Genomic DNA, 11007 nt, shown 5'->3' with positions numbered 1-11007 from the left:
CCTACCTGCTCGTGCTAACAAGCTAGAGGGCCCAGGGCCCTTCCATTAATTTACCAATTTTGACCCTTCTGGCCTTCCTGCTCCCTGCAGTCCATTTGACCTAGAGACCTCACTTTCATTCTGAATTCCAGACTTACCTATAATTTAGGATGAGCAAAGGAACAATTTTTGTAGAGACCATAGCCAGCTAGGGTAACTGGAGCACCAGAAAGTGGTCAGAGACCACACTGCCTTTTTCAATTAAGCAGTCAATGCAGGGAGAAGTTTGCATCCCATGTGGGAAGGGGCTTCTGGGATCTGGAACCTTAATTCTCCCCATCCTGATTGTAAGCTTAGCCACATGAGCAAACCTAAAGCAGCTCCCTTCTGCTTCTGGCCAGTACACATGGAAAGCTCTCCAAAACTTTTGACTCTCAAATACAGCTGCAACATCCTGCTCAATATACTTTACCTACGCTAGGCCTCCGATGCTGTCTTTGCACCACACCTCTTACTGTGGATTTTTTGCACCCTTCCTTCCTTTCCTGTCTTTTATCTAAGGATATGGACTTTGGATCCTCTTTAACCCACACCCACAGCAGCAGGACAGGCACGCAACACTCCTTTCCAGGCCAGGCCCTGCCTCATCTGCTCCTGGGAGGAATCTACTCTTGCTGACCTGAGTGGTGAGACCTCATCCCGCACTAAGTCCCAGCCCCAACTCTGGCCTGAGGCCCTTTGTAACAAAGAGGCAGACACTTAAGTTTCCGTTAAGTTGTAGGAATTTATTTTAAATAACCTACAGTTGATTAAAAGGGAATTCATGATAAAAATAGAAGATACTTGAGGAAAGATGTGGGAAATGGACTCTGCACACACACTAAACTAACAATGCCTCTAAAACTAATGATTATAGCAAAAAATGTCTTCACATTAAAATTCTGCTTTTTATGTTTTTTTCCATTTTTTACACAATTACAAAAGAAAAAATAAAAGCCCTAAAATCTTGATTATTTTTCCTTTTTTTGGACCAAATACTCATTTTCCTCTAAGTTTATTGACCTGTGGAACTTTTTATACAATAAAATCTTTCAAGTGAAAGATTAGGGTTAAAAAGAAAAAGATGGATATCTTAAAGGGTACAGCGAATGCTCAGAACAAAGGATGATGGGAAAATGGTTTCAGTCACTGATTATTTCATTATCCTTAGATTCACTCGCCCTTCATCCCTCCCCAACCCCAATCTACACGATCTTTAAGATCAAGAAAAAGGTTTAAATATTTTAAAATAATTAAAAAGAAATAAAAATTCACATTTAAAAAGGAACACTCAAGTCAGGAAATATTTTCCCATCATGCTTTTTCTGTGAACAGGTGTCTGAACCAAAACACTGCCAAAGCCACGACTGCTTCAAGTTTAATGAAAATTGATCCCCATGACAATAGAGAGTGACGACTCTAACAGGTGCGCTGGGTTTTTTGTTCTACTTAATTTTAAATTCCTGAAATGGGAGAGAGGGAAGGGAGTTTAGGAATTTATTTCTATTAAAATATAGAAGTTATTGCAAAACCCTAACTGTAAAAACGCACCAATATAATCGGACTTTGCATACAGTAGCTAAGAGAATCCAAACATTTCAGTGAAACAGTGAATTTGCCTGGTAGAACGCTGACAAATTCCCATCCACTTGCCCTCTTGAAAATAAAAACAAAATTCAAAACAAATCATACAGCTAGAATTTTGATATCTGAAATATTTTTAAATAAGTTGTCCATAGGACAACTGGCTCAGCTCTCCCTTATAATATCTCCAGGTTTATCTTTTCGCAAAGATGTTGGTTTGTTAAGACTTGCTGCCTCTCTCCCCCAGGCACGAGGGCAAGTGAGGCTCAGTTTATCCATCTTTCCCAAACCACACTGTTCCTCTTCACAGAACTCTGCCTCTTGAGACTGGCTAAAACTCATAGTCTTCATCAGCCATGTCAATGGCCCAGGCAAACTTCTCCCGCTGGGTTTTGTTGTAAATCTTCTCAATTGGGACACCCCACTTCTTGCACCTGCAAACAAAGGAGAAATAAGGGGGGGATTAGGGTGACTCAGCAATGGCCCATATCTGAGGCCCAGGGTCAGATGTTCCATCTTCTCTTTCACATGTGTCTAGTGAGGATGCAAATTAATAGTGCACCAAGCATGTTCTAAAGGTTTTATGTGATCAACTCATTTAATCTTGGCAGTGATCTCTAAAGTAGGTGCTTCTGCAGATGTACAAGTGAAAAAGGTACAGATGAAACTGAGGCAGAGACGTTAGGTAATTTACTGATTTTCTCACACAGCCAGCTGGTAAGTGACCTGAAATTTGAACCCAAGCAGTTTTTCTCCATGTTCTTAACCACTATACTATATTGCCTTTTAAGAGCTAACCAAATCTCTAGCACCAAACAAGGCAAAACGAGCAGAAAGAGGTACAAAAGACCTAGATGGAAACTTTAGCCCGGACTAGCAAGTGCCATAGGGGAGGATATCTCCACCTATGCTCAGAACTTAACAGCTCAAACTAAACATCTTCCAAAACAAAGCCACTTGTTTCAGATGTTATGTGACACTGTGTGTGACACACAGAGAAACCTAGTATTTATCTGCCTTTGTTAAAGGTCCCTCTGCCTCTCTGTGTAAGTTGCTCAGATCTGTATTCTCATCTTTATCTCTTGTTCCTACCTTCAACTGCAAAAAAATTCAACGAAAAGTTTTGTTGAAGTGTAGAGATGGATGGGCTCTTTCCTATTCTTCCAGAAGCTAAGAGTTTCCATTCCTGTCCTAAAGTTCCATTAGGAATAGGGATGGCACCTGCCTCTTAAAAACATACACTACAAGGCAGTATGACAGCACTGACCATTTAGGAGCAACCAGAATGTTGCAATGCATTTACAGACAAGGTTCAGCAACCAGAATAACTTGTACACAGCTGAAGCCAGAAGTTTCCCTAGAGGACTAAAGTGTGTAGCTTAGGGATGGCATGTGAAGGCCACCAGTGCTCTCGGAACCCCCTCCACCTTTCTCAAGCTGGCAGCAGGAGCTCAAGGAGGGCTCAACACTTACCAAGCCACTGTGATCCTAGGGTCCAGATAATTGAGTTTGGAGGTTCCCAGGGCAATCTGTTTATTTTCCTCTCGGTCTGTGGCTTGAACTTCCAGCTTCATCAACTGTTCCTCCAGTCTCTGAACAGCCTTCTTCTTTGACTCTACTACCCTAGAAGAATAGCAAAGTCCTCAAGAACCAGGCCTGGGCTCTAGACAAGAGCACACTGTACCCATCCTGCCACTTTGAGTCAATAAAAGCCCTAGTATAGAGATTTCCAAAAGACATTTCTCAGAAACCATCGAAAAGCCAGGGCCCCAGGGGCCCTGACAGATGCTGCACACACTTTTCTCTACCAGCCCCAACTTTCACAATACCAGGTACATACTTCTTCGTCTTTGCATCCTTCATGACCTTGGCATCAGCCTTAGCACTTTTCAGGTCTCTCCGGGCATCTGCTAGCTGTTCCTTCTTGGCATCAATCTAGGGGAAATAATAGTGGTAAGGTTATGAGCTGTAGAGGAAAAATGGCTCCACCTGAGAAGGTGAAACCAAGATGTTATCTGGACCAGGCTGTCTCTGTCAGTGGTTTGTCAGATAAAAAAAAACAAGGGTGGCTTCATGAAGGCAGGGAGAAGATGCACAAGGACTAGTGAATTCAACTATTTGTTCTTCAGTGATCTGGAAAGAAACAAGGGTTTTACAGGGCAGTAACCTAGGGGCTCAGCGAAAGGAACCCGCTGGGGCTGGGAATCTGGGTGCTGCTCTTTCCATCAGAGAACACTCTGCTGTCATACATCTGGGAGGATGGCTACAAATGACAGCTGTTTATCAAATAGATCCTGTGCCAGTTTTTAGCTTTCATTCTAAGAACACTGTAAGAGCTCCTCTTTAGGAAGCTGAAATAGGATACCTGCATCTACTGGGCAACCCCAGCTCGTTCCTCAGATCCCACCAGTACTCTGGGAAGGCGGTGCCAGCTTCTCAAGGAAAATGGATGCACTGAAGAGAGTACTCAAGAGGCTACAAACTGGCCATTAAAAGACACCCAGGAAGCCAAACAGCTCAGCCAGTCTGTCCCAAACCAGGACATGGCAGGGCTTAGCTTTGGCATTCTGTTTTTAAAAGGAGAGAGGTCACCAGGCGCGGTGTCTCACGCCTGTAATCCCAGCACTTTGGGGAGGCTGAGGAGGGCGGATCACAAGGTCAGGAGATCAAGACCATCCTGGCTAACACGGTGAAACCCCGTCTCTACTAAAAATACAAAAAATTAGCCAGGCGTGGTGGTGGGTGCCTGTAGTCCCAGCTACTCGGGAGGCTGAGGCAGTAGAATGGCATGAACCCGGGAGGCAGAGCTTGCAGTGAGCCGAGATCATGCCCCTGCACTCCACCCTGGGCAACAGAGCGAGACTCCGTCTCAAAAAAAAAAGGAGAGAAGTCTGAGGTGGGAAGGACCTTAGTTGTCACTCAATGGATGTGAAAACACTTTTAGCTGTGGAGCTTTTTTTCCCATGTAAACTCTCATGGAATCCATATCTATAAGGGAAGAGACAAGGGCAGTTTCAGCCTTTCTTGCTTGTTAGAATCTTTGAAGCACCCCTGGTGAATCTAAGTTCTTCTCAGATTCCTGCTTAGAGACAGCAGTGGATAACAACATGGAGCTAGAGCCCCTGTCAGTGAGCTCACGCTACTCGGAGGGCAGGAGAACCCCATACCTATGATCATCTATGTGAGGTGAAGACAACCTCTACAGAGTAAATAACATGTCTGACACACACTGAGCTGCTCACTGAACCTGGAATTGTTTGTTGTTAGATACACACAGCCCAAGATTGGAAACAGAGGCCACCATTGTGAGAGGATCACTAAATATGTTTTACTATGAATGGCTTACTTCCAACATCTATGTTGTCCAAAGCCAAACTGAGGGGACTGATTCTATATACAAAAGCATCACAGACACCACTAGCCAGATTCTTTTTAGGATAGAAATGTAGCAAACCACGATCTTTTAACCATTTCTGTGAATGCTAAATTGGCAGGCTATGTCAAATTCTCTCAAAGCATCAAAGACTCAATTGATTCACTTGGCAAACAGGGGCGTGTGTTTGCTTTGTGGGCACACAGGAGAGGAATCCTGGGCTTGGAGGGCTCGTCTGGCAGGCAGCCTGGGCTGCCCAAACCTGGTTCCAGAGCGAGAGCAACAAAAGACCTCCTCATGCTCCTGGGAGGGGTTTTCCTGAATTAGGTAAACAGCACCTGAATATTCATGCTTTTATTTCTGGCTTGTAATGATAACATGAGGAGAATAAACAATTCCAGATGACCAGCATTTAACAGAGTGGCAGCAAATGTGAGCTGCTAGGATGGGCCGTCTATAGAGTTCTTTGCCTGCCAATCATATGATCCAAGGAATCAAAGGTCTATGGATGTACACTCATTCACTGTGGACATGTACATCTCTTCAAGAAAGCCAGATGGCATCTGTAGCATAAATTATAAGTTGTGTGTACCTTTTGAACCAGCTGTATTACTCATGGGTACTTATCTTAAGGAAATCTCAACAAATGGAAAATATTCTGGGCCTTAAAATGCAGTCTCATTCCACAGTAGTAGTTCTTAAACTCCAGTTGTACAAGTATAGAATTCCATGAACTTGGATGAGAAAAAATCTATAATTTCAATAACCTCTTTTTGGAACTTATTTATATTTATTTTTAAATTTTTAATACAGACAGGGTCTCACTATGTTGCCCAGGTTGGTCTTGAATTACTCAGCTCAAGTGATTCTCCCACCTCAACCTCCCAAAATGCTGAGATTACAGGTGTGAGCCACTGCACCCAGCTTCTAGCTGAAATTTAGTATTTCTTCTTCAGTTATGAATATGGGGAACAAACCATAGTAATAGCAGCAGCACTTAGGACTTTATCATCAATAGATGTTAGACATTTTCATTTCATATTTGAATTGCTGCAGAAATCTTAAAGTATCATTGATATTAATTAATTACTACCTTGAAATTTACTACAGGCCACCTCAAGACCTTAATAAGGAAGCACATCTATTATCGGACTTTAAAATGTATTTTGATAACTGTATTTCAATATAATTTGTTTCCTTTTTAACCCTGTGTATCTGTTCTGTAATGAAATATCTGCAAATTCTCACTGTGGACCACCATGTTAGGATGAATTAGTTATGAAGTCACTGCTAACACAAAAATGTTCATCATCAAATGTTAAGTGCCTTATGGTTTAAAAGCTCAGTACCAGGCAGAGTTAGGAGGAGGAAAGAGGCTCAGGGACAAGGAATAGCACCTATTTGCACACCAGTCTTTCCCTTTAGGGCAGCAAGTTGTCTGGCACACGGCCAGTATTCAACAGATGTTTGATGATGAACTATATAAAAATATGATTCATGTGGAATGTGTAAAAATAAAAATAGCTATGCTAGGATTTGAAAGACTTTAAATATATAATTGTTTCATCATCTTTTCAATTTGAAACAATCTGATTTGGAAATGGCTGTATTTCTGGGCTGTGGCAAGGAATTATGAAGATTCTCTTTAAATCCACTTTCCTCATGTACAATAAGGACAGTAATTAGCAATTAGAATGTACACCAAAGTTAGTTTTTCAAAATAGGGAGTGGCCAGTATAGAACTTCTATGAGTAGAATAAAGATTTCTTGAATAATGGATACTCTGATGTTCAGTATCTTGATCAGAGATTAACTACTATCATATTTCCATTTGTTTATCTTTAGCATAGACTTTCTACAACAGACCCAGCACTGGCCTGCTGATATCTCAGCCCTGAATCCTCTCATTCGCAGATAATCTGCCCACAGCAGACACAGTTCCCTTCATTTTATCCAAGATACCTTAGTTTGCAAGTTCATCATAGACTTCTCAAAAGTTTTTGGTGGTGCCCTCTGATGGTTACAAAGAATTGCAACAGCTCGATTGGCACGGTTATAAGAAAGGATCTTCGCTGGGATGTTCTCATCCGCTGTAAAGAAAGGAACATGGTAGCAAGAGGGTCAGTTTGTACACCAAAAGTGAACACACAGTATGTCTTCCCCCAGTGCCTCGTCCCCATGATTTTGCTGGCCCTTAACTTACTCAGATGATTAATTCAAATTGCCCCCAAGGACTAAGGTCAAAATTTGAGTCAACAGTCTTAAGAAAATGATAGTAGGAAGTTTATATGTAAGCTTGGCCTGGGTAAATTCCTATCACAAGAGGAACTCTGAGTCTAGGTAATATAATAAAATCTACACCTTTCTTTTTTACTCAGGGAACTTGGCTAGGGACCCTTCATCTCCTTGCTTCCTCCCCACCCATATGCTCATCATAGGTGCTGCTGATATTACTATGGTTTGTTGCCCATATTCATAAGTTCTATACTGGCCACTCCCTACCTCCCCACCTCTCCACCCAATGTAGCCAGAACAGAACGAGGAATTGAAGGGATGTTTAAAGTTTAAAAATTTTGGCCGGGCGCGGTGGCTCACACCTGTAATCCCAGCACTTTGGGAGGCTGAGGTGGGGGGATCACAAGGTCAGGAGATCGAGACCATCCTGGCTAACATGGTGAACCCTGTCTCTACTAAAAATACAAAAAATTAGCCGGGCGACATGGCGGGCACCTGTAGTCCCAGCTACTCGGGAGGCTGAGGCAGGAGAATGGCGTGAACCCCGGGAGGCGGAGCTTGCAGTGAGCCGAGATCGCGCCACTGCACTCCAACCTGGGCGACAGCAAGACTCCGTCTCAAAAAAAAAAAAAAAAAAAATTAAGCCACAGTTGGTAGTATTATTATGGTTATTATTATTATTTTAGAGATAGTGTCTCACCCTGTCACCCAAGCTGGAGTGCGGTGGTATGGTCGTAGCTCATTACAGCCCTAAACTCCTGGGCTCAGCCTCCCAGGTAGCTGGGATGACAGGTGCACACCACCACACCTGCCTAATTTTTAGAAATTTTAGTAGAGACAAGGTCTTACTACATTGCCCAGGCTGGTCTGGAACTCCTGGGGTTCAAGTGATTCTCCTGCCTCGGCTACCCAAGTGTTGGGATTACAGGTGTGAGCCACTGCACATGGCCTGGTAGTATCTTATTTAAAAAGAAAAATTAAAAATGCCATCCAAAAAAATTGTTTTTATTTGTATAGTGTGGCATTCTTTATACCACCTTAAAATACTGACCCTCAACATACCTACCTCTGGCTTTTCTGGTTCATATTCTAAGGCCATCTGATGTATTTACAGAGGGCAGTGGAAATTCAATAGTGACTGGGCTCCAGGAAAAAAAAAGCCCATGGATCTTGGTGATAATATTCTAAAAATCAGCTATAGAAAGTATCTACTCTCTTATGGGAAAAAAATGACAGAAACCTCAAGGAAAGGACTTGTTCCTGTATTTTTCTGGTAACCATGACAACTTTACTCTCTCCAATTTAACAGAACATCACAGCACTGTCTTCACTCTGTGGGCTTTTAAGTAATATATGTATAAAACACAAATGCAGGCATTTTTGTAGCAGGTGAAAAGCTGTCAGCATTCCATGAAATTAATCTTGAAGTTGGGGTGGGAAGGGGGAAACTGCATTGATCCTATGTTTATACAACAAAGCATTAGCTCGCTACTAGAGGTCTAAAGGGAAAAAAAGTAGAACTGACTCTAGGACTTAGATAAGCAAGGTCACTGGATACCGTTAGTAGGGGTGTGGGCCCTGTCTGGCCAAGCAATACTTACGGGCTGTGAGTTCTTTTAGCTGCTGCTGTAGCGTGATGGAGGCATTGTATGTACGGAATACCTTGGCTGTCAAGCCCTCCATGAGATCCTGAAGATGCTTATTCAGAATACCAGTCTGGAGGAGACAAAGCAACAGATTTAGGTCAAAGCTATACTACCTGCTCCTTCTGGCAGCCCTAAAGAGTAATTTATGCCAGTGCAGTCACAATCTTGTCAAGTTTATTGCCCTACAAGTGGGAAGTTAGGGAAAGAGGAAAAGAATTCCAGAATACAGGGTTACATGATGCCTCTCTATGAAGTATTTCAATCTTTGTGTGTGTGTATGACAGGGTCTCACTCTTGACACCCAGCCTGGAGTGCAGTGGTACAATCTCGGTTCACTGCCGCCTCCACCTCCCGGGCTCATGCAATCCTTCTGAGGCTCCTAAGCAGCTGGGACTACAGGTGTGGACTACCACACCTGGATAATGGTTTTGCCATGTTGCCCAGGCTGGTCTCAAACTCCTGACCTCAAGGGATCTGCCCTATTTGACCTCTCAAAGTGCTGGGATAACAGGCGTAAGCCACCAAGCCTGGCCCAGGTTGGTGGGCTTAACAAACCAATAAAGCAAATTTGTCCTTCCCTATTAAGATATCAGGGACAGGTTTTGGGTCTCCAGCAGGGGTGGCTGGGCATCCAGTGAAGGGAAAGCTCTGCAGGAGCAGGGAAGGATAAAAGGTAGGGCTCATCTACTCCCCACCCTGAGTGCTTTAGCAGTTGTTCTGCAGCAGATGTGTCTTCTCTTGACTACAGATTCACCGTGGACTCAGAGGGAGGAAGAGAGAGTGTATGGGATGCCACAGAGCAGGCCAGGCTAAAGGGAGAGCCCAAGTCATCTGCCAGCAACCCTCCCCTTTAGGTACTGTGAGGCTCTGGCTGGGACTCCCTTCAACATTGTGTGCTTTGTCTACTCACATTGAGTCTATCAAAAAGATCATCCTCGGGCTGCTTGTTCTCCATAAATAGTTGTAGGTTCTTAAAAACCTAAAAGATATAAGTGAATCCTAATTATTACTCTTGAAAAAAATCCTAACTTTAGAAATAACCCCAAACTTAAAGAAACTTGCAAAGAAAAAGGCACAAGGAACACGCATACATCTGTCACCGAGATTCACTGTTAACATTTTACCCCATTCATCATTTGCACAGTGCGCATGTATGCTCACTCTCTCCATGTGTATATTTACAGATATATATACATAATTATTTGTTCTGAGCCATTTATAAGCACTTACTTATAATATGGTCCTAAAGTACATTTATAAGTACTTACTTATAATATGGTCCTAAAAATTTCAGTGTGTATGTTCTAAAAATAGATATTCCCTTACATTTACACAGTATCAGCTTCAAAAATTTACATTGATACATACTGTTATCTAATCTGTCCAGAGTACTTCCACAGCCAGCAAAACCTGATTACTGATTATGGTGTCCTTATGAGAAGAGGTGTCTTTATAAGAAGAGGACTGCTGGTGGGCTGGATTATTAGGATCCTGCACACTATAAGTCTCTGGTTCAAGCCCAATACTATGGAAAAGATTAGGTTGGGACTACAGAGCTGTAGTACCCTCTTCAGTGATGGGCTCAGAGATCTGGAGACTAACATTAACCTTTCACTCATTCAGGAGTTGGAGAGAGGCTGAGCAAAGATGAAAAGTGACAAATGTACCACATGACCAGGGGATACTAAGATATAGTTAAATCATATGCTGAGTTTGCTCTAAGGGCCTATTCTACAGCATGCTCCATTGAATACTGCTATAGGAGAAGGCCACTCCTTACCAGGAAGGTAGCACAGGGCGGAACAGTGACTAAAAGGAGGTACACAAGATATCAAATAATACCTCTCCCCTCTTTCAAGTCATTTATTTTTATTTATTTTAATTTGAGAGGCAAGGTCTCACTATTTTGCCCAGGCTGGAGTACAGTGGCTATTCACAGGTGTGATCACAGCACACTACAGCTTCAAACTTTTGGTCTCCAGTGATCCTCCTGTCTCAGCCTTCTGAGTAGCCGGGTCTACAGGCATGTGCCATGTTGCCTGTCTCAAGTCACTTTTGCTGGTGCCCAGCAAAGTGCAAAGCACACAAAAAAGCAGTCAACCCATGCTTGTTGAATAATGAAAAACAAGTCAGACAGTACAGGTACATTAA

The 11007-nt window shown here is 42.7% G+C and overlaps 1 protein-coding gene across 1 annotated transcript in view; it reads right to left on the bottom strand.

The window, feature by feature from the left end:
• Positions 1 to 743: 743 nt before the first annotated feature.
• The window catches only part of TOP1 (DNA topoisomerase I), a 95961-nt gene continuing 85697 nt past the window's right edge, over positions 744 to 11007 (bottom strand). The window contains exons 16-21 of the mRNA XM_004062154.4: positions 9767 to 9835; positions 8812 to 8926; positions 6938 to 7065; positions 3443 to 3537; positions 3076 to 3225; positions 744 to 2036 (exon numbers count right to left, since the gene is read on the bottom strand). Of these exons, the coding sequence (XP_004062202.1) occupies positions 1934 to 2036; positions 3076 to 3225; positions 3443 to 3537; positions 6938 to 7065; positions 8812 to 8926; positions 9767 to 9835 (660 nt within the window). The 3' untranslated portion in view covers positions 744 to 1933. The remainder of the gene's footprint in view (positions 2037 to 3075; positions 3226 to 3442; positions 3538 to 6937; positions 7066 to 8811; positions 8927 to 9766; positions 9836 to 11007) is intronic.

The sequence above is a fragment of the Gorilla gorilla genome, chromosome 21, assembly GCF_029281585.2.
Source record: "Gorilla gorilla gorilla isolate KB3781 chromosome 21, NHGRI_mGorGor1-v2.1_pri, whole genome shotgun sequence".
NCBI lineage: Eukaryota > Metazoa > Chordata > Mammalia > Primates > Hominidae > Gorilla > Gorilla gorilla.
This window is presented reverse-complemented; position numbering and strand designations above follow the sequence as displayed.